This window comes from Oncorhynchus kisutch, unplaced genomic scaffold (assembly GCF_002021735.2).
Source record: "Oncorhynchus kisutch isolate 150728-3 unplaced genomic scaffold, Okis_V2 Okis01b-Okis20b_hom, whole genome shotgun sequence".
NCBI classification, from domain to species: Eukaryota; Metazoa; Chordata; class Actinopteri; order Salmoniformes; family Salmonidae; genus Oncorhynchus; species Oncorhynchus kisutch.
The window spans coordinates 11,754,923-11,779,527 of record NW_022261978.1 but is presented as its reverse complement, the minus strand read 5'-3'; the positions used below and the strand labels follow the sequence as shown (position 1 = coordinate 11,779,527).

Here is a 24,605-nt window from a genome sequence, read left to right as displayed (position 1 = left end):
AGGAGGAGGATAGAGGAGAAAGGAAGTGTCTGATAGAGGAGGATAGAGGAGAAAGGAGTGTCTGATAGAGGAGGAGGAGGATAGAGGGAGAAAGGAGTGTCTGATAGGAGGAGGAGGATAGAGGGAGAAAGGAGTGTCTGACAGAAGAGGATAGAGGAGAAAGGGAGTGTCTGACAGAAGAGGAGATAGAGGGAGAAAGGAGTGTCTGACAGAAGAGGATAGAGAGAGTGAGGCAGTTCCACAGGCAGACGATAGAAGCGGATTGATCTCTCTCTCGCGCGCGCTGTAGTCGGTCCTGTCTACTGGGAGATGCTCCAGCGTTCCTGATTTTTCCGCTCTAACCACCGCTAATCCCGTTAGAGCTCGTTACCTCCACTGTACTGTTTTCGGTAGATTGAGGGGGGGTAAATCGCGTGTCGTCTGTCTGGGAACATAAGGCTAACCAGGGCTACAGATCATCTGGATCAGAACTTCACGACTAGAAGCACCAGGTCTCCGGTAAAACGGTAAGAAATACCACAGAACCACCCCCCCCCCCCCTCATCGCGCTCCTTCCGCGATGAATCTGTTAATAGTCTAGTAGCAGCATAATTCGGTCTGTAACCGTCTATACCATGTACATCCCTTTAGATAGGCCAGCTGTAATGTAAACATTGCCTATAGTGTACAAATTCATGAAAACAAAAAATGATATTTTTTTGTCTTTAATATAAGGTTAGGGTTAAACAGTGGTTAGGGTGTAAATTCAGATTGATGACTTTGTGGCGGTGCTTAGTGACCACTGCAGATCTGCCCCCAGAACAACGTTCATAAGGGAAAACGCTAAGGCTATAGAGTAGCGGAACGGTTATACCGTTTTATAACGTGTATTTATTGAGGGTTTTTAATCAGCATAATGCCATCTCTGGATATTGATGCCCTTTATATTCTCTGGATAAACTCCCGAGGTTCAGCTGTTGTCTTTGTTGATCGAGATAATGTGTTATTCAGGCAGGAGGAGATGATTGGTTTATTTAAATAGGGCAGATGAAAACACGGAGACAGCTGCATCACTCTAACGCTCTCTGGCTTTGTCTCGACATGAGCTTTTAAATTAAACGTTATCTGTAAAAACCGGGGGATTTAACGTTGTGTTCTCTGTAAAAACCGGGGGGGGGGGGGGGGGTTTACCGGAACTGAAGAACAGAACGACTTGTTTTCTTCCGTCAAAACGGGAGGTAGTGATGATGAGCGCCGAGACCGGGAGAACAGAGAATCAGTGACGTCTATAATCATTTACACTATAATTTAAAAAATATATATAAACACAATAATAGACTTATATAAATATATAAGTACATTTAAATAAGGAGTAAACTGTATTCGTAATAAGTGTTGATGGATATAAATACATGACCACATTTAATCAAAGTATACTGTATTCGTATTGAATGTCTATATGTATAAATGATCATAGCTGAGCTATATAATATATCTATGTTACTGTATATCTATATAATATATCTATGTTACTCTATATCTATATAATATATCTATGTTACTCTATATCTATAAAATATATCTATGTTACTCAATATCTATAAAATATATCTATGTTACTCAATATCTATATAATATATCTATGTTACTGTATATCTATATAATATATCTATGTTACTCTATATCTATATAATATATCTATGTTCCTCTATATCTATATAATATATCTATGTTACTGTATATCTATATAATATGTCTATGTTACTCTATATCTATATAATATATCTATGTTACTGTATATCTATATAATATATCTATGTTACTGTATATCTATATAATATATCTATGTTACTCTATATCTATATAATATATCTATGTTACTGTATATCTATATAATATGTCTATGTTACTGTATATCTATATAATATGTTCTATGTTTACTGTATATCTATATAATATATCTATGTTACTGTATATCTATATAATATATCTGTTACTGGTGGGGTGTGCAGTGTATGTGTAAATGACCTAAAAAAGGGACCCAGTTATTCAGAGTCTCTCTCTCTCACACACAGTATTCTGGTCATACAGCAGACTATGTAAGATATGTCTGGTAGGAGAGTGTAGATATGTCTGGTAGGGAGTGTAACTATGTAGATATGTCTGGTAGGAGAGTGTAGATATGTCTGGTAGGAGAGTGTAGACTATGTAGAGATATGTCTGTAGGAGAGTGTAGAGTATGTCTGGTAGGAGAGTCTAATATGTCTGGTAGGAGAGTGTAGACTATGTAGAGATATGTCTGGGTAGGAGAATGTAGATATGTCTGGTAGGAGAGTGTAATATGTCTGGTAGGAGAATGTAGACTATGTAGAGATACGTCTGGTAGGAGAGTCTAGATATGTCTGGTAGGAGAGTGTAGACTATGTGGAGATATGTCTGGTAGGAGAGTCTAGATATGTCTGGTAGGAGAGTGTAGACTATGTAGAGATATGTCTGGTAGGAGAGTCTAGATATGTCTGGTAGGAGAGTGTAGATATGTCTGGTAGGAGAGTCTAGATATGTCTGGTAGGAGAATGTAGACTATGTAGAGATATGTCTGGTAGGAGAGTGTAGATATGTCTGGTAGGAGAGTGTAGATATGTCTGGTAGGAGAGTGTAGACTATGTAATGTAATGTAATGTGTATAATGTAATGTAATGTGTGTATAATGTAATGTAATGTGTGTAATGTAATGTAATGTGTGTAATGTAATGTAATGTGTGTATAATGTAATGTAATGTGTGTATAATGTAATGTGTGTATAATGTAATGTAATGTGTGTATAATGTAATGTAATGTGTGTATAATGTAATGTAATGTGTGTATAATGTAATGTAATGTGTGTGTAATGTAATGTAATGTGTGTATAATGTAATGTGTGTATAATGTAATGTAATGTGTGTAATGTGATGTGTGTATAATGTAATGTGTGTATAATGTAATGTGTGTATAATGTAATGTAATGTGTGTATAATGTAATGTGTGTATAATGTAATGTGTGTATAATGTAATGTAATGTGTGTATAATGTAATGTAATGTGTGTATAATGTAATGTAATGTGTGTATAATGTAATGTGTATAATGTAATGTGTGTATAATGTAATGTAATGTGTGTACTGTGATGTGTGTATAATGTAATGTGTGTATAATGTAATGTAATGTGTGTAATGTGATGTGTGTATAATGTAATGTGTGTATAATGTAATGTGTGTATAATGTAATGTAATGTGTGTATAATGTAATGTGTGTATAATGTAATGTGTGTATAATGTAATGTAATGTGTGTATAATGTAATGTAATGTGTGTATAATGTAATGTAATGTGTGTATAATGTAATGTAATGTGTGTATAATGTAATGTAATGTGTGTATAATGTAATGTGTATAATGTAATGTGTGTATAATGTAATGTGTGTATAATGTAATGTAATGTGTGTACTGTGATGTGTGTATAATGTAATGTGTGTATAATGTAATGTAATGTGTGTAATGTGATGTGTGTATAATGTAATGTGTGTATAATGTAATGTGTGTATAATGTAATGTAATGTGTGTATAATGTAATGTAATGTGTGTGTAATGTAATGTAATGTGTGTATAATGTAATGTAATGTGTGTATAATGTAATGTGTGTATAATGTAATGTAATGTGTGTATAATGTAATGTAATGTGTGTATAATGTAATGTAATGTGTGTATAATGTAATGTAATGTGTGTGTAATGTAATGTGTGTAATGTAATGTAATGTGTGTATAATGTAATGTAATGTGTGTATAATGTAATGTGTGTATAATGTAATGTAATGTGTGTATAATGTAATGTAATGTGTGTATAATGTAATGTAATGTGTGTATAATGTAATGTGTGTATAATGTAATGTGTGTATAATGTAATGTAATGTGTGTATAATGTAATGTAATGTGTGTATAATGTAATGTGTGTATAATGTAATGTGTGTATAATGTAATGTAATGTGTGTATAATGTAATGTAATGTGTGTATAATGTAATGTAATGTGTGTATAATGTAATGTGTGTATAATGTAATGTAATGTGTGTATAATGTAATGTGTGTATAATGTAATGTAATGTGTGTATAATGTAATGTGTGTATAATGTAATGTAATGTGTGTATAATGTAATGTAATGTGTGTAATGTAATGTGTGTATGATGTAATGTGTGTATAATGTAATGTAATGTGTGTGTAATGTAATGTGTGTATAATGTAATGTAATGTGTGTATAATGTAATGTAATGTGTGTGTAATGTAATGTAATGTGTGTATAATGTAATGTAATGTGTGTATAATGTAATGTGTGTATAATGTAATGTAATGTGTGTATAATGTAATGTAATGTGTGTATAATGTAATGTAATGTGTGTATAATGTAATGCAATGTGTGTATAATGTAATGTAATGTGTGTGTAATGTAATGTGTGTATAATGTAATGTGTGTATAATGTAATGTGTGTGTAATGTAATGTGTGTATAATGTAATGTAATGTGTGTAATGTAATGTAATGTGTGTGTAATGTAATGTGTGTATAATGTAATGTGTGTATAATGTAATGTAATGTGTGTATAATGTAATGTAATGTGTGTATAATGTAATGTGTGTATAATGTAATGTGTGTATAATGTAATGTAATGTGTGTATAATGTAATGTAATGTGTGTATAATGTAATGTGTGTATAATGTAATGTAATGTGTGTATAATGTAATGTGTGTATAATGTAATGTAATGTGTGTATAATGTAATGTGTGTATAATGTAATGTGTGTATAATGTAATGTGTGTATAATGTAATGTAATGTGTGTATAATGTAATGTAATGTGTGTATAATGTAATGTGTGTATAATGTAATGTAATGTGTGTATAATGTAATGTAATGTGTGTGTAATGTAATGTGTGTATAATGTAATGTAATGTGTGTATAATGTAATGTGTGTATAATGTAATGTGTGTATAATGTAATGTAATGTGTGTATAATGTAATGTAATGTGTGTATAATGTAATGTAATGTGTGTATAATGTAATGTGTGTATAATGTAATGTGTGTATAATGTAATGTAATGTGTGTATAATGTGTGTAATGTGTGTATAATGTAATGTAATGTGTGTATAATGTAATGTGTGTATAATGTAATGTAATGTGTGTATAATGTAATGTGTGTATAATGTAATGTAATGTGTGTATAATGTAATGTAATGTGTGTATAATGTAATGTAATGTGTGTATAATGTAATGTAATGTGTGTGTAATGTAATGTGTGTATAATGTAATGTAATGTAATGTGTGTAATGTGATGTGTGTATAATGTAATGTGTGTATAATGTAATGTGTGTATAATGTAATGTAATGTGTGTATAATGTAATGTGTGTATAATGTAATGTAATGTGTGTAATGTAATGTAATGTGTGTATAATGTAATGTAATGTGTGTATAATGTAATGTGTGTATAATGTAATGTGTGTATAATGTAATGTAATGTGTGTATAATGTAATGTGTGTATAATGTAATGTAATGTGTGTAATGTAATGTGTGTATAATGTGTGTATAATGTAATGTAATGTGTGTATAATGTGTGTATAATGTAATGTGTGTATAATGTAATGTGTGTATAATGTAATGTAATGTGTGTATAATGTAATGTAATGTGTGTATAATGTAATGTAATGTGTGTATAATGTAATGTGTGTATAATGTAATGTGTGTATAATGTAATGTAATGTGTGTATAATGTAATGTAATGTGTGTATAATGTAATGTGTGTGTAATGTAATGTGTGTATAATGTAATGTAATGTGTGTATAATGTAATGTGTGTATAGTGTAATGTGTGTATAATGTAATGTAATGTGTGTGTAATGTAATGTGTGTATAATGTAATGTGTGTATAATGTAGTGTAATGTGTGTATAATGTAATGTGTGTAATGTAATGTAATGTGTGTAATGTAATGTGTGTATAATGTAATGTGTGTATAATGTAATGTGTGTATAATGTAATGTGTGTAATGTAATGTGTGTATAATGTAATGTGTGTATAATGTAGTGTAATGTGTGTATAATGTAATGTAATGTGTGTATAATGTAATGTAATGTGTGTAATGTAATGTGTGTATAATGTAATGTAATGTGTGTATAATGTAATGTGTGTATAATGTAATGTGTGTATAATGTAATGTAATGTGTGTATAATGTAATGTAATGTGTGTATAATGTAATGTAATGTGTGTATAATGTGTGTAATGTGTGTATAATGTAATGTAATGTGTGTATAATGTAATGTGTGTATAATGTAATGTAATGTGTGTAATGTAATGTGTGTATGATGTAATGTGTGTATAATGTAATGTAATGTGTGTGTAATGTAATGTGTGTATAATGTAATGTAATGTGTGTATAATGTAATGTAATGTGTGTGTAATGTAATGTAATGTGTGTATAATGTAATGTAATGTGTGTATAATGTAATGTGTGTATAATGTAATGTAATGTGTGTATAATGTAATGTAATGTGTGTATAATGTAATGTAATGTGTGTATAATGTAATGCAATGTGTGTATAATGTAATGTAATGTGTGTGTAATGTAATGTGTGTATAATGTAATGTGTGTATAATGTAATGTGTGTGTAATGTAATGTGTGTATAATGTAATGTAATGTGTGTAATGTAATGTAATGTGTGTGTAATGTAATGTGTGTATAATGTAATGTGTGTATAATGTAATGTAATGTGTGTATAATGTAATGTAATGTGTGTATAATGTAATGTGTGTATAATGTAATGTGTGTATAATGTAATGTAATGTGTGTATAATGTAATGTAATGTGTGTATAATGTAATGTGTGTATAATGTAATGTAATGTGTGTATAATGTAATGTGTGTATAATGTAATGTAATGTGTGTATAATGTAATGTGTGTATAATGTAATGTGTGTATAATGTAATGTGTGTATAATGTAATGTAATGTGTGTATAATGTAATGTAATGTGTGTATAATGTAATGTGTGTATAATGTAATGTGTGTATAATGTAATGTGTGTATAATGTAATGTAATGTGTGTATAATGTAATGTAATGTGTGTATAATGTAATGTGTGTGTAATGTAATGTGTGTATAATGTAATGTAATGTGTGTATAATGTAATGTAATGTGTGTGTAATGTAATGTGTGTATAATGTAATGTAATGTGTGTATAATGTAATGTGTGTATAATGTAATGTGTGTATAATGTAATGTAATGTGTGTATAATGTAATGTAATGTGTGTATAATGTAATGTAATGTGTGTATAATGTAATGTGTGTATAATGTAATGTGTGTATAATGTAATGTAATGTGTGTATAATGTGTGTAATGTGTGTATAATGTAATGTAATGTGTGTATAATGTAATGTGTGTATAATGTAATGTAATGTGTGTATAATGTAATGTGTGTATAATGTAATGTAATGTGTGTATAATGTAATGTAATGTGTGTATAATGTAATGTAATGTGTGTATAATGTAATGTAATGTGTGTGTAATGTAATGTGTGTATAATGTAATGTAATGTAATGTGTGTAATGTGATGTGTGTATAATGTAATGTGTGTATAATGTAATGTGTGTATAATGTAATGTAATGTGTGTATAATGTAATGTGTGTATAATGTAATGTAATGTGTGTAATGTAATGTAATGTGTGTATAATGTAATGTAATGTGTGTATAATGTAATGTGTGTATAATGTAATGTAATGTGTGTATAATGTAATGTGTGTATAATGTAATGTAATGTGTGTAATGTAATGTAATGTGTGTATAATGTGTGTATAATGTAATGTAATGTGTGTATATGTGTGTATAATGTAATGTGTGTATAATGTAATGTGTGTATAATGTAATGTAATGTGTGTATAATGTAATGTAATGTGTGTATAATGTAATGTAATGTGTGTATAATGTAATGTGTGTATAATGTAATGTGTGTATAATGTAATGTAATGTGTGTATAATGTAATGTAATGTGTGTATAATGTAATGTGTGTGTAATGTAATGTGTGTATAATGTAATGTAATGTGTGTATAATGTAATGTGTGTATAGTGTAATGTGTGTATAATGTAATGTAATGTGTGTGTAATGTAATGTGTGTATAATGTAATGTGTGTATAATGTAGTGTAATGTGTGTATAATGTAATGTGTGTAATGTAATGTAATGTGTGTAATGTAATGTGTGTATAATGTAATGTGTGTATAATGTAATGTGTGTATAATGTAATGTGTGTAATGTAATGTGTGTATAATGTAATGTGTGTATAATGTAGTGTAATGTGTGTATAATGTAATGTAATGTGTGTATAATGTAATGTAATGTGTGTAATGTAATGTGTGTATAATGTAATGTAATGTGTGTATAATGTAATGTGTGTATAATGTAATGTGTGTATAATGTAATGTAATGTGTGTATAATGTAATGTAATGTGTGTATAATGTAATGTAATGTGTGTATAATGTGTGTAATGTGTGTATAATGTAATGTAATGTGTGTATAATGTAATGTGTGTATAATGTAATGTAATGTGTGTATAATGTAATGTGTGTATAATGTAATGTAATGTGTGTATAATGTAATGTGTGTATAATGTAATGTAATGTGTGTATAATGTAATGTAATGTGTGTATAATGTAATGTAATGTGTGTATAATGTAATGTAATGTGTGTGTAATGTAATGTGTGTATAATGTAATGTAATGTAATGTGTGTAATGTGATGTGTGTATAATGTAATGTGTGTATAATGTAATGTGTGTATAATGTAATGTAATGTGTGTATAATGTAATGTGTGTATAATGTAATGTAATGTGTGTAATGTAATGTAATGTGTGTATAATGTAATGTAATGTGTGTATAATGTAATGTGTGTATAATGTAATGTAATGTGTGTATAATGTAATGTGTGTATAATGTAATGTAATGTGTGTAATGTAATGTAATGTGTGTATAATGTAATGTAATGTGTGTAATGTAATGTGTGTATAATGTAATGTAATGTGTGTATAATGTAATGTAATGTGTGTAATGTAATGTGTGTATAATGTAATGTAATGTGTGTATAATGTAATGTGTGTATAATGTAATGTGTGTATAATGTAATGTAATGTGTGTATAATGTAATGTAATGTGTGTATAATGTAATGTAATGTGTGTATAATGTGTGTAATGTGTGTATGTGTAATGTAATGTGTGTATAATGTAATGTGTGTATAATGTAATGTGTGTATAATGTAGTAATGTGTGTAATGTAATGTGTATGATGTAATGTGTGTATAATGTAATGTAATGTGTGTGTAATGTAATGTGTGTATAATGTAATGTAATGTGTGTATAATGTAATGTAATGTGTGTAATGTAATGTGTGTATAATGTAATGTAATGTGTGTATAATGTAATGTGTGTATAATGTAATGTGTGTATAATGTAATGTAATGTGTGTATAATGTAATGTAATGTGTGTATAATGTAATGTAATGTGTGTATAATGTGTGTAATGTGTGTATAATGTAATGTAATGTGTGTATAATGTAATGTGTGTATAATGTAATGTAATGTGTGTAATGTAATGTGTGTATGATGTAATGTGTGTATAATGTAATGTAATGTGTGTTAATGTAATGTGTGTATAATGTAATGTAATGTGTGTATAATGTAATGTAATGTGTGTGTAATGTAATGTAATGTGTGTATAATGTAATGTAATGTGTGTATAATGTAATGTGTGTATAATGTAATGTAATGTGTGTATAATGTAATGTAATGTGTGTATAATGTAATGTAATGTGTGTATAATGTAATGTAATGTGTGTATAATGTAATGTAATGTGTGTGTAATGTAATGTGTGTATAATGTAATGTGTGTATAATGTAATGTGTGTGTAATGTAATGTGTGTATAATGTAATGTAATGTGTGTAATGTAATGTAATGTGTGTGTAATGTAATGTGTGTATAATGTAATGTGTGTATAATGTAATGTAATGTGTGTATAATGTAATGTAATGTGTGTATAATGTAATGTGTGTATAATGTAATGTGTGTATAATGTAATGTAATGTGTGTATAATGTAATGTAATGTGTGTATAATGTAATGTGTGTATAATGTAATGTAATGTGTGTATAATGTAATGTGTGTATAATGTAATGTAATGTGTGTATAATGTAATGTGTGTATAATGTAATGTGTGTATAATGTAATGTGTGTATAATGTAATGTAATGTGTGTATAATGTAATGTAATGTGTGTATAATGTAATGTGTGTATAATGTAATGTGTGTATAATGTAATGTGTGTATAATGTAATGTAATGTGTGTATAATGTAATGTAATGTGTGTATAATGTAATGTGTGTGTAATGTAATGTGTGTATAATGTAATGTAATGTGTGTATAATGTAATGTAATGTGTGTGTAATGTAATGTGTGTATAATGTAATGTAATGTGTGTATAATGTAATGTGTGTATAATGTAATGTGTGTATAATGTAATGTAATGTGTGTATAATGTAATGTAATGTGTGTATAATGTAATGTAATGTGTGTATAATGTAATGTGTGTATAATGTAATGTGTGTATAATGTAATGTAATGTGTGTATAATGTGTGTAATGTGTGTATAATGTAATGTAATGTGTGTATAATGTAATGTGTGTATAATGTAATGTAATGTGTGTATAATGTAATGTGTGTATAATGTAATGTAATGTGTGTATAATGTAATGTAATGTGTGTATAATGTAATGTAATGTGTGTATAATGTAATGTAATGTGTGTGTAATGTAATGTGTGTATAATGTAATGTAATGTAATGTGTGTAATGTGATGTGTGTATAATGTAATGTGTGTATAATGTAATGTGTGTATAATGTAATGTAATGTGTGTATAATGTAATGTGTGTATAATGTAATGTAATGTGTGTAATGTAATGTAATGTGTGTATAATGTAATGTAATGTGTGTATAATGTAATGTGTGTATAATGTAATGTAATGTGTGTATAATGTAATGTGTGTATAATGTAATGTAATGTGTGTAATGTAATGTAATGTGTGTATAATGTGTGTATAATGTAATGTAATGTGTGTATAATGTGTGTATAATGTAATGTGTGTATAATGTAATGTGTGTATAATGTAATGTAATGTGTGTATAATGTAATGTAATGTGTGTATAATGTAATGTAATGTGTGTATAATGTAATGTGTGTATAATGTAATGTGTGTATAATGTAATGTAATGTGTGTATAATGTAATGTAATGTGTGTATAATGTAATGTGTGTGTAATGTAATGTGTGTATAATGTAATGTAATGTGTGTATAATGTAATGTGTGTATAGTGTAATGTGTGTATAATGTAATGTAATGTGTGTGTAATGTAATGTGTGTATAATGTAATGTGTGTATAATGTAGTGTAATGTGTGTATAATGTAATGTGTGTAATGTAATGTAATGTGTGTAATGTAATGTGTGTATAATGTAATGTGTGTATAATGTAATGTGTGTATAATGTAATGTGTGTAATGTAATGTGTGTATAATGTAATGTGTGTATAATGTAGTGTAATGTGTGTATAATGTAATGTAATGTGTGTATAATGTAATGTAATGTGTGTAATGTAATGTGTGTATAATGTAATGTAATGTGTGTATAATGTAATGTGTGTATAATGTAATGTGTGTATAATGTAATGTAATGTGTGTATAATGTAATGTAATGTGTGTATAATGTAATGTAATGTGTGTATAATGTGTGTAATGTGTGTATAATGTAATGTAATGTGTGTATAATGTAATGTGTGTATAATGTAATGTAATGTGTGTATAATGTAATGTGTGTATAATGTAATGTAATGTGTGTATAATGTAATGTGTGTATAATGTAATGTAATGTGTGTATAATGTAATGTAATGTGTGTATAATGTAATGTAATGTGTGTATAATGTAATGTAATGTGTGTGTAATGTAATGTGTGTATAATGTAATGTAATGTAATGTGTGTAATGTGATGTGTGTATAATGTAATGTGTGTATAATGTAATGTGTGTATAATGTAATGTAATGTGTGTATAATGTAATGTGTGTATAATGTAATGTAATGTGTGTAATGTAATGTAATGTGTGTATAATGTAATGTAATGTGTGTATAATGTAATGTGTGTATAATGTAATGTAATGTGTGTATAATGTAATGTGTGTATAATGTAATGTAATGTGTGTAATGTAATGTAATGTGTGTATAATGTGTGTATAATGTAATGTAATGTGTGTATAATGTGTGTATAATGTAATGTGTGTATAATGTAATGTGTGTATAATGTAATGTAATGTGTGTATAATGTAATGTAATGTGTGTATAATGTAATGTAATGTGTGTATAATGTAATGTGTGTATAATGTAATGTGTGTATAATGTAATGTAATGTGTGTATAATGTAATGTAATGTGTGTATAATGTAATGTGTGTGTAATGTAATGTGTGTATAATGTAATGTGTGTATAGTGTAATGTGTGTATAATGTAATGTAATGTGTGTGTAATGTAATGTGTGTATAATGTAATGTGTGTATAATGTAATGTAATGTGTGTATAATGTAATGTAATGTGTGTATAATGTAATGTGTGTATAATGTAATGTAATGTGTGTATAATGTAATGTGTGTATAATGTAATGTAATGTGTGTATAATGTAATGTAATGTGTGTATAATGTAATGTAATGTGTGTGTAATGTAATGTGTGTATAATGTAATGTAATGTAATGTGTGTAATGTGATGTGTGTATAATGTAATGTGTGTATAATGTAATGTGTGTATAATGTAATGTAATGTGTGTATAATGTAATGTGTGTATAATGTAATGTAATGTGTGTAATGTAATGTAATGTGTGTATAATGTAATGTAATGTGTGTATAATGTAATGTGTGTATAATGTAATGTAATGTGTGTATAATGTAATGTGTGTATAATGTAATGTAATGTGTGTAATGTAATGTAATGTGTGTATAATGTGTGTATAATGTAATGTAATGTGTGTATAATGTGTGTATAATGTAATGTGTGTATAATGTAATGTAATGTGTGTATAATGTAATGTAATGTGTGTATAATGTAATGTAATGTGTGTATAATGTAATGTGTGTATAATGTAATGTGTGTATAATGTAATGTAATGTGTGTATAATGTAATGTAATGTGTGTATAATGTAATGTGTGTGTAATGTAATGTGTGTATAATGTAATGTAATGTGTGTATAATGTAATGTGTGTATAGTGTAATGTGTGTATAATGTAATGTAATGTGTGTGTAATGTAATGTGTGTATAATGTAATGTGTGTATAATGTAATGTAATGTGTGTATAATGTAATGTGTGTAATGTAATGTAATGTGTGTAATGTAATGTGTGTATAATGTAATGTGTGTATAATGTAATGTGTGTATAATGTAATGTGTGTAATGTAATGTGTGTATAATGTAATGTGTGTATAATGTAGTGTAATGTGTGTATAATGTAATGTAATGTGTGTATAATGTAATGTAATGTGTGTAATGTAATGTGTGTATAATGTAATGTAATGTGTGTATAATGTAATGTGTGTATAATGTAATGTGTGTATAATGTAATGTAATGTGTGTATAATGTAATGTAATGTGTGTATAATGTAATGTGTGTATAATGTAATGTAATGTGTGTATAATGTAATGTGTGTATAATGTAATGTAATGTGTGTATAATGTAATGTGTGTATAATGTAATGTGTGTATAATGTAATGTGTGTATAATGTAATGTGTGTATAATGTAATGTGTGTATAATGTAATGTAATGTGTGTATAATGTAATGTAATGTGTGTATAATGTAATGTGTGTATAATGTAATGTAATGTGTGTATAATGTAATGTAATGTGTGTGTAATGTAATGTAATGTGTGTATAATGTAATGTGTGTATAATGTAATGTAATGTGTGTATAATGTAATGTGTGTATAATGTAATGTGTGTATAATGTAATGTAATGTGTGTATAATGTAATGTAATGTGTGTATAATGTAATGTAATGTGTGTATAATGTAATGTAATGTGTGTATAATGTAATGTGTGTATAATGTAATGTAATGTGTGTATAATGTAATGTAATGTGTGTAATGTAATGTAATGTGTGTATAATGTAATGTAATGTGTGTATAATGTAATGTGTGTATAATGTAATGTGTGTATAATGTAATGTAATGTGTATAATGTAATGTAATGTGTGTATAATGTAATGTAATGTGTGTAATGTAATGTGTGTATAATGTAATGTAATGTGTGTATAATGTAATGTAATGTGTGTATAATGTAATGTAATGTGTGTATAATGTAATGTGTGTATAATGTAATGTGTGTATAATGTAATGTGTGTATAATGTAATGTAATGTGTGTATAATGTAATGTAATGTGTGTATAATGTAATGTAATGTGTGTATAATGTAATGTAATGTGTGTATAATGTAATGTGTGTATAATGTAATGTAATGTGTGTATAATGTAATGTGTGTATAATGTAATGTGTGTATAATGTAATGTGTGTATAATGTAATGTAATGTAATGTATGTAATGTAATGTAATGTGTGTAATGTAATGTGTGTATAATGTAATGTAATGTGTGTATAATGTAATGTGTGTATAATGTAATGTGTGTATAATGTGTGTATAATGTAATGTAATGTGTGTATAATGTAATGTAATGTGTGTATAATGTAATGTAATGTGTGTATAATGTAATGTAATGTGTGTATAATGTAATGTGTGTATAATGTAATGTAATGTGTGTATAATGTAATGTAATGTGTGTATAATGTAATGTAATGTGTGTATAATGTAATGTGTGTATAATGTAATGTGATGTGTGTATAATGTAATGTGTGTATAATGTAATGTGTGTATAATGTAATGTGTGTATAATGTAATGTGTGTAATGTAATGTAATGTGTGTATAATGTAATGTGTGTATAATGTAATGTGTGTAATGTAATGTAATGTGTGTATAATGTAATGTAATGTGTGTATAATGTAATGTAATGTGTGTATAATGTAATGTGTGTATAATGTAATGTAATGTGTGTATAATGTAATGTAATGTGTGTATAATGTAATGTGTATAATGTAATGTGTGTATAATGTAATGTGTGTATAATGTAATGTAATGTGTGTACTGTGATGTGTGTATAATGTAATGTGTGTATAATGTAATGTAATGTGTGTAATGTGATGTGTGTATAATGTAATGTGTGTATAATGTAATGTGTGTATAATGTAATGTAATGTGTGTATAATGTAATGTAATGTGTGTGTAATGTAATGTAATGTGTGTATAATGTAATGTAATGTGTGTATAATGTAATGTGTGTATAATGTAATGTAATGTGTGTATAATGTAATGTAATGTGTGTATAATGTAATGTAATGTGTGTATAATGTAATGTAATGTGTGTGTAATGTAATGTGTGTAATGTAATGTAATGTGTGTATAATGTAATGTAATGTGTGTATAATGTAATGTGTGTATAATGTAATGTAATGTGTGTATAATGTAATGTAATGTGTGTATAATGTAATGTAATGTGTGTATAATGTAATGTGTGTATAATGTAATGTGTGTATAATGTAATGTAATGTGTGTATAATGTAATGTAATGTGTGTATAATGTAATGTGTGTATAATGTAATGTGTGTATAATGTAATGTAATGTGTGTATAATGTAATGTAATGTGTGTATAATGTAATGTAATGTGTGTATAATGTAATGTGTGTATAATGTAATGTAATGTGTGTATAATGTAATGTGTGTATAATGTAATGTAATGTGTGTATAATGTAATGTGTGTATAATGTAATGTAATGTGTGTATAATGTAATGTAATGTGTGTATAATGTAATGTAATGTGTGTATAATGTAATGTGTGTATAATGTAATGTAATGTGTGTGTAATGTAATGTGTGTGTAATGTAATGTGTGTATAATGTAATGTAATGTGTGTATAATGTAATGTAATGTGTGTATAATGTAATGTAATGTGTGTAATGTAATGTGTGTATGATGTAATGTGTGTATAATGTAATGTAATGTGTGTGTAATGTAATGTGTGTATAATGTAATGTAATGTGTGTATAATGTAATGTAATGTGTGTGTAATGTAATGTAATGTGTGTATAATGTAATGTAATGTGTGTGTAATGTAATGTGTGTATAATGTAATGTAATGTGTGTATAATGTAATGTAATGTGTGTATAATGTAATGTAATGTGTGTATAATGTAATGTAATGTGTGTATAATGTAATGTAATGTGTGTAATGTAATGTAATGTGTGTGTAATGTAATGTGTGTATAATGTAATGTGTGTATAATGTAATGTAATGTGTGTATAATGTAATGTAATGTGTGTATAATGTAATGTGTGTATAATGTAATGTAATGTGTGTATAATGTAATGTAATGTGTGTATAATGTAATGTGTGTATAATGTAATGTAATGTGTGTATAATGTAATGTGTGTATAATGTAATGTGTGTATAATGTAATGTGTGTATAATGTAATGTAATGTGTGTATAATGTAATGTAATGTGTGTATAATGTAATGTGTGTATAATGTAATGTAATGTGTGTATAATGTAATGTAATGTGTGTGTAATGTAATGTGTGTATAATGTAATGTAATGTGTGTATAATGTAATGTGTGTATAATGTAATGTGTGTATAATGTAATGTAATGTGTGTATAATGTAATGTAATGTGTGTATAATGTAATGTGTGTATAATGTAATGTGTGTATAATGTAATGTAATGTGTGTATAATGTAATGTAATGTGTGTATAATGTAATGTGTGTATAATGTAATGTGTGTATAATGTAATGTAATGTGTGTATAATGTAATGTAATGTGTGTATAATGTAATGTAATGTGTGTATAATGTAATGTGTGTATAATGTAATGTAATGTGTGTATAATGTAATGTGTGTATAATGTAATGTAATGTGTGTGTAATGTAATGTGTGTGTAATGTGTGTATAATGTAATGTAATGTGTGTATAATGTAATGTGTGTATAATGTAATGTAATGTGTGTGTAATGTAATGTGTGTGTAATGTAATGTGTGTATAATGTAATGTAATGTGTGTATAATGTAATGTAATGTGTGTATGATGTAATGTGTGTATAATGTAATGTAATGTGTGTATAATGTAATGTAATGTGTGTATAATGTAATGTAATGTGTGTGTAATGTAATGTGTGTATAATGTAATGTAATGTGTGTATAATGTAATGTGTGTATAATGTAATGTGTGTATAATGTAATGTAATGTGTGTATAATGTAATGTAATGTGTGTATAATGTAATGTAATGTGTGTATAATGTAATGTGTGTATAATGTAATGTGTGTATAATGTAATGTAATGTGTGTATAATGTGTGTAATGTGTGTATAATGTAATGTAATGTGTGTATAATGTAATGTGTGTATAATGTAATGTAATGTGTGTATAATGTAATGTGTGTATAATGTAATGTAATGTGTGTATAATGTAATGTAATGTGTGTATAATGTAATGTAATGTGTGTATAATGTAATGTAATGTGTGTGTAATGTAATGTGTGTATAATGTAATGTAATGTAATGTGTGTAATGTGATGTGTGTATAATGTAATGTGTGTATAATGTAATGTGTGTATAATGTAATGTAATGTGTGTATAATGTAATGTGTGTATAATGTAATGTAATGTGTGTAATGTAATGTAATGTGTGTATAATGTAATGTAATGTGTGTATAATGTAATGTGTGTATAATGTAATGTAATGTGTGTATAATGTAATGTGTGTATAATGTAATGTAATGTGTGTAATGTAATGTAATGTGTGTATAATGTGTGTATAATGTAATGTAATGTGTGTATAATGTGTGTATAATGTAATGTGTGTATAATGTAATGTGTGTATAATGTAATGTAATGTGTGTATAATGTAATGTAATGTGTGTATAATGTAATGTAATGTGTGTATAATGTAATGTAATGTGTGTATAATGTAATGTGTGTATAATGTAATGTAATGTGTGTATAATGTAATGTAATGTGTGTATAATGTAATGTGTGTGTAATGTAATGTGTGTATAATGTAATGTAATGTGTGTATAATGTAATGTGTGTATAGTGTAATGTGTGTATAATGTAATGTAATGTGTGTGTAATGTAATGTGTGTATAATGTAATGTGTGTATAATGTAGTGTAATGTGTGTATAATGTAATGTGTGTAATGTAATGTAATGTGTGTATAATGTAATGTGTGTATAATGTAATGTGTGTAATGTAATGTGTGTATAATGTAATGTGTGTATAATGTAATGTGTGTATAATGTAATGTGTGTAATGTAATGTGTGTATAATGTAATGTGTGTATAATGTAATGTAATGTGTGTATAATGTAATGTAATGTGTGTAATGTAATGTGTGTATAATCTAATGTAATGTGTGTATAATGTAATGTAATGTGTGTATAATGTAATGTGTGTATAATGTAATGTGTGTATAATGTAATGTGTGTATAATGTAATGTAATGTGTGTATAATGTAATGTAATGTGTGTATAATGTAATGTGTGTATAATGTAATGTAATGTGTGTATAATGTAATGTGTGTATAATGTAATGTGTGTATAATGTAATGTGTGTATAATGTAATGTGTGTATAATGTAATGTGTGTATAATGTAATGTGTGTATAATGTAATGTAATGTGTGTATAATGTAATGTGTGTATAATGTAATGTGTGTATAATGTAATGTAATGTGTGTATAATGTAATGTAATGTGTGTATAATGTAATGTGTGTATAATGTAATGTAATGTGTGTATAATGTAATGTAATGTGTGTATAATGTAATGTAATGTGTGTATAATGTAATGTGTGTATAATGTAATGTAATGTGTGTATAATGTAATGTAATGTGTGTAATGTAATGTAATGTGTGTATAATGTAATGTAATGTGTGTATAATGTAATGTGTGTATAATGTAATGTGTGTATAATGTAATGTAATGTGTGTATAATGTAATGTAATGTGTGTATAATGTAATGTAATGTGTGTATAATGTAATGTGTGTATAATGTAATGTAATGTGTGTATAATGTAATGTAATGTGTGTAATGTAATGTAATGTGTGTATAATGTAATGTAATGTGTGTATAATGTAATGTGTGTATAATGTAATGTAATGTGTATAATGTAATGTAATGTGTGTATAATGTAATGTAATGTGTATAATGTAATGTAATGTGTGTATAATGTAATGTAATGTGTGTAATGTAATGTGTGTATAATGTAATGTAATGTGTGTATAATGTAATGTAATGTGTGTATAATGTAATGTAATGTGTGTATAATGTAATGTGTGTATAATGTAATGTGTGTATAATGTAATGTGTGTATAATGTAATGTAATGTGTGTATAATGTAATGTAATGTGTGTATAATGTAATGTAATGTGTGTATAATGTAATGTAATGTGTGTATAATGTAATGTAATGTGTGTATAATGTAATGTAATGTGTGTATAATGTAATGTAATGTGTGTATAATGTAATGTGTGTATAATGTAATGTGTGTATAATGTAATGTGTGTATAATGTAATGTAATGTGTGTATAATGTAATGTAATGTGTGTATAATGTAATGTGTGTATAATGTAATGTGTGTATAATGTAATGTAATGTGTGTATAATGTAATGTAATGTGTGTATAATGTAATGTAATGTGTGTATAATGTAATGTAATGTGTGTATAATGTAATGTGTGTATAATGTAATGTAATGTGTGTATAATGTAATGTAATGTGTGTATAATGTAATGTAATGTGTGTATAATGTAATGTGTGTATAATGTAATGTGATGTGTGTATAATGTAATGTGTGTATAATGTAATGTGTGTATAATGTAATGTGTGTATAATGTAATGTGTGTAATGTAATGTAATGTGTGTATAATGTAATGTGTGTATAATGTAATGTGTGTAATGTAATGTAATGTGTGTATAATGTAATGTAATGTGTGTATAATGTAATGTAATGTGTGTATAATGTAATGTGTGTAATGTAATGTAATGTGTGTATAATGTAATGTAATGTGTGTATAATGTAATGTAATGTGTGTATAATGTAATGTGTGTATAATGTAATGTGTGTATAATGTAATGTGTATAATGTAATGTAATGTGTGTATAATGTAATGTGTGTATAATGTAATGTGTGTAATGTAATGTAATGTGTGTATAATGTAATGTAATGTGTGTATAATGTAATGTAATGTGTGTATAATGTAATGTGTGTAATGTAATGTAATGTGTGTATAATGTAATGTAATGTGTGTATAATGTAATGTGTGTATAATGTAATGTAATGTGTGTATAATGTAATGTGTGTATAATGTAATGTGTGTATAATGTAATGTGTGTATAATGTAATGTGTGTATAATGTAATGTAATGTGTGTATAATGTAATGTAATGTGTGTATAATGTAATGTGTGTATAATGTAATGTAATGTGTGTATAATGTAATGTGTGTATAATGTAATGTGTGTATAATGTAATGTAATGTGTGTATAATGTAATGTAATGTGTGTATAATGTAATGTGTGTATAATGTAATGTAATGTGTGTATAATGTAATGTAATGTGTGTATAATGTAATGTAATGTGTGTATAATGTAATGTGTGTATAATGTAATGTGTGTATAATGTAATGTGTGTGTAATGTAATGTGTGTATAATGTAATGTAATGTGTGTATAATGTAATGTGTGTATAATGTAATGTGTGTATAATGTAATGTAATGTGTGTATAATGTAATGTAATGTGTGTATAATGTAATGTGTGTATTATGTCATTAGTGTAGATGGAGGACTTGGATCTTCCCCAGATGAAGAGGGAGGTGGAGAGTCTTCAGTACCAGCTGGCCATCAACAGAGAGAAATCCTCCATCACGGTTACTGAGTAGGTAGTGTCCTTCTGGTCTCTATCCCAGTGTCCTTCTGGTCTCTATCCCAGTGTTCTTCTGGTCTCTACCCGTGTCCTTCTGGTCTCTACCCCAGTGTCCTTCTGGTCTCTACCCCAGTGTCCTTCTGGTCTCTACCCCAGTGTCCTTCTGGTCTCTACCCCAGTGTCCTTCTGGTCTCTACCCCAGTGTCCTTCTGGTCTCTATCCCAGTGTCCTTCTGGTCTCTATCCCAGTGTTCTTCTGGTCTCTACCCGTGTCCTTCTGGTCTCTACCCCAGTGTCCTTCTGGTCTCTACCCCAGTGTCCTTCTGGTCTCTACCCCAGTGTCCTTCTGGTCTCTACCCCAGTGTCCTTCTGGTCTCTACCCCAGTGTCCTTCTGGTCTCTACCCCAGTGTCCTTCTGGTCTCTATCCCAGTGTCCTTCTGGTCTCTATCCCAGTGTCCTTCTGGTCTCTATCCCAGTGTCCTTCTGGTTTCTATCCCAGTGTCCTTCTGGTTTCTATCCCAGTGTCCTTCTGGTTTCTATCCCAGTGTCCTTCTGGTCTCTATCCCAGTTTCCTTCTGGTCTCTATCCCAGTGTCCTTCTGGTCTCTATTCCAGTGTCTAGTCCTTCTGGTCTCTATCCCAGTATCCTTCTGGTCTCTATTCCAGTGTCCTTCTGGTCTCTATCCCAGTGTCCTTCTGGTCTCTACCCCAGTGTCCTTCTGGTCTCTATCCCAGTGTCCTTCTGGTCTCTATCCCAGTGTCCTTCTGGTCTCTATCCCAGTGTCCTTCTGGTCTCTATCCAGTGTCTTCTGGTCTCTATCCCAGTGTTCTTCTGGTCTCTATTCCAGTGTTCTTCTTGGTCTCTACCCTCAGTGTCTTCTGGTCTCTACCCCAGTGTCCTTCTGGTCTCTATCCCAGTGTCCTTCTGGTCTCTATCCCAGTGTCCTTCGTGGTCTCTACCCCAGTGTCCTTCTGGTCTCTACCCAGTATCCTTCTGGTCTCATACCCAAGTGTTCCTTCTGGTCTCTACCCCCAGTTGTCCTTTCTTGGTCTTCTATCCCAGTGTCCTTCTGGTCTCTATCCCAGTGTCCTTCTGGTCTCTATCCTCAGTGTCGCTTCTGGTCTCATCCCTCAGTGCTCCCTTTCTTGTCTCTTATCCCCAGATGTCCTTCTGGTCTCTAGGTCACAGGGTCACTCATAGTAGTATGATAGGGTTTTTACAGGGTCACCCATTAGTAGTGATGATAGGTGTTGTTGTACAGAGGTCACCCTCATAGTAGTAATGATAGGTTTTGTTTTACAGGCGGTCACCCCATAGTAGTATGATAGGTGTTGTTTTACAGGGTCACCCATAGTAGTATGATAGGTGTTGTTTTACAGGGTCACCCATAGTAGTATGATAGGTGTTGTTTACAGGGTCACCCATAGTAGTATGATAGGTGTTGTCGTACAGGGTCACCCATAGTAGTATGATAGGTGTTGTTTTACAGGGTCACCCATAGTAGTATGATAGGTGTTGTTTTACAGGGTCACCCATAGTAGTATGATAGGTGTTGTTTTACAGGGTCACCCATAGTAGTATGATAGGTGTTGTTTTACAGGGTCACCCATAGTAGTATGATAGGTCTAGTGTAATGTGTTGTTTTACAGGGTCAACCATAGTTGTATGTCCCTCCCTGGAAATCATTATGGTTAAGTGCCTTGCTCAAGGTCACATCAACAGATTTTCAGCTTGTCCGCACCGTATTCAAACCAGCAACCTTTAGTTGACTGGCCCAATGCTCTAACCACTAGGTTGTTGCACTTGCTCTTTGGTTGACATATTAAAGCAGTCAGAAACATTGAAATGTCAATAGTTCGGAATGTTAGGTCAGGTTGTAAAACAAAAGTCTCATCTAGGATTCAATCTCGCAACCTTGTCTACGTCTAGGATTCAAACTAGCAACCTTGTCTACGTCTAGGATTCAATCTAGCAACCTTGTCTACGTCTAGGATTCAAACTAGCAACCTTGTCTAAGTCTAGGATTCAATCTAGCAACCTTGTCTACGTTCGGGATTCAAACTAGCAACCTTGACTAAGTGTGGGATTCAAACTAGCAACCTTCCCTACGGCCGGGATTCAAACTAGCAACCTTCCCTACGTCTGGAATTCAAACTAGCAACCTTCCCTACGTCTGGGATTCAAACTAGCAACCTTGTCTAAGTCCGGGATTCAAACTAGCAACCTTGACTACATCCGGGATTCAAACTAGCAACCTTGACTACATCCGGGATTCAAACTAGCAACCTTGTCTACGTTCGGGATTCAAACTAGCAACCTTGTCTATGTCCGGGATTTAAACTAGCAACCTTGTCTAAGTCCGAGATTCAAACCCATCGTGGGTTTTTAAAGGCAAATGTTTCCGCGTTCGGGGAGATCCCATTCACGGTAAAATCTGTCGGCCCAATCAGAACCTTTAAATACACCTAGAACCTAAACCTGAGATGGGATTGAATGCCAGCCGGGTGGATCGAGGGGTGTGGTCTAACAGGGTGTGTGTGTTCTCTTGGCAGGCTGGTGAAATGGATCGAGGGGTGTGGTCTAACAGGGTGTCTGTGTTCTCTTGGCAGGCTGGTGAAATGGATCGAGGGGTGTGTGTGTGACGACCCATTCCTGAACCCAGAGCTGATGAGGGCCAACCCCTGGGTGGAGAAAGGCAAATGTGTGATCCTCTAACGGACACACACACAGATCCACACACACACACACTGAGACACACACACACACTGAGACACACACACACACAGATCCACACACACACACACTGAGACACACACACACTGAGACACACACATGCACACACACACACTGAGACACACACATGCACACACACACACTGAGACACACACACACTGAGACACACACTGAGACACACACACACACACACAGACACACACACAGACACACACACACACTGAGGCACACACTGAGACACACACATGCACACACACACAATGAGACACACACTGAGACACACACACACTGAGACACACACTGAGACACACACACACTGAGACACATACACACAGACACACACACACACACACAGACACACACTGAGACACACACATGCACACACACACACTGAGACACACACATGCACACACACACACTGAGACACACACACACACTGAGACACACACTGAGACACACACACACAGAGACACACACACACAGAGACACACACACACAGAGACACACACACTGAGACACACACACACACTGAGACACACACGCACACACTGAGACACACACATGCACACACACACACAATGAGACACACACTGAGACACACACACACTGAGACACACACTGAGACACACACACACACAGACACACACACACACAGACACACACACACACACTGAGACACACTGAGACACACACACACTGAGACACACACACACACACACACACACACACACACACGAGACACACACACACACACACACACTGAGACACACCAAGTTATCC

At 29.9% G+C, this 24,605-nt stretch overlaps 1 protein-coding gene across 4 annotated transcripts; it reads left to right on the top strand.

Annotated features, from left to right (window-relative positions):
• Nucleotides 1-215: 215 nt before the first annotated feature.
• LOC116358886 (guanine nucleotide-binding protein G(I)/G(S)/G(O) subunit gamma-13-like) lies at nt 216-24,050 on the top strand. 4 transcript variants are annotated; one of them, XM_031811179.1, is made up of 3 exons: nt 216-506; nt 21,007-21,104; nt 23,702-24,050. In XM_031811179.1, the coding sequence occupies exons 2-3, from the start codon at nt 21,007-21,009 to the stop codon at nt 23,805-23,807; spliced, it is 204 nt and encodes a 67-aa protein (XP_031667039.1). In that variant the 5' UTR covers nt 216-506; the 3' UTR covers nt 23,808-24,050. The 4 variants fall into 4 exon arrangements, with proteins under 4 accessions (XP_031667039.1, XP_031667037.1, XP_031667038.1 ...); XM_031811177.1 differs by having other exon boundaries at nt 350-506; nt 23,645-23,911; XM_031811178.1 differs by having other exon boundaries at nt 350-506; nt 21,002-21,104; nt 23,702-23,911.
• The last annotated feature ends 555 nt before the right edge of the window (nt 24,051-24,605 follow it).

Bases quoted from the DNA above. Each gene is read 5' to 3' on its own strand.
- LOC116358886 (XM_031811177.1), top strand. From the start codon at position 21,007: ATGGAGGACTTGGATCTTCCCCAGATGAAGAGGGAGGTGGAGAGTCTT. The intron at 21,105-23,644 runs GTAGGTAGTGTC...TTCTCTTGGCAG, and splicing joins TCCTCCATCACGGTTACTGA to GCTGGTGAAATGGATCGAGG.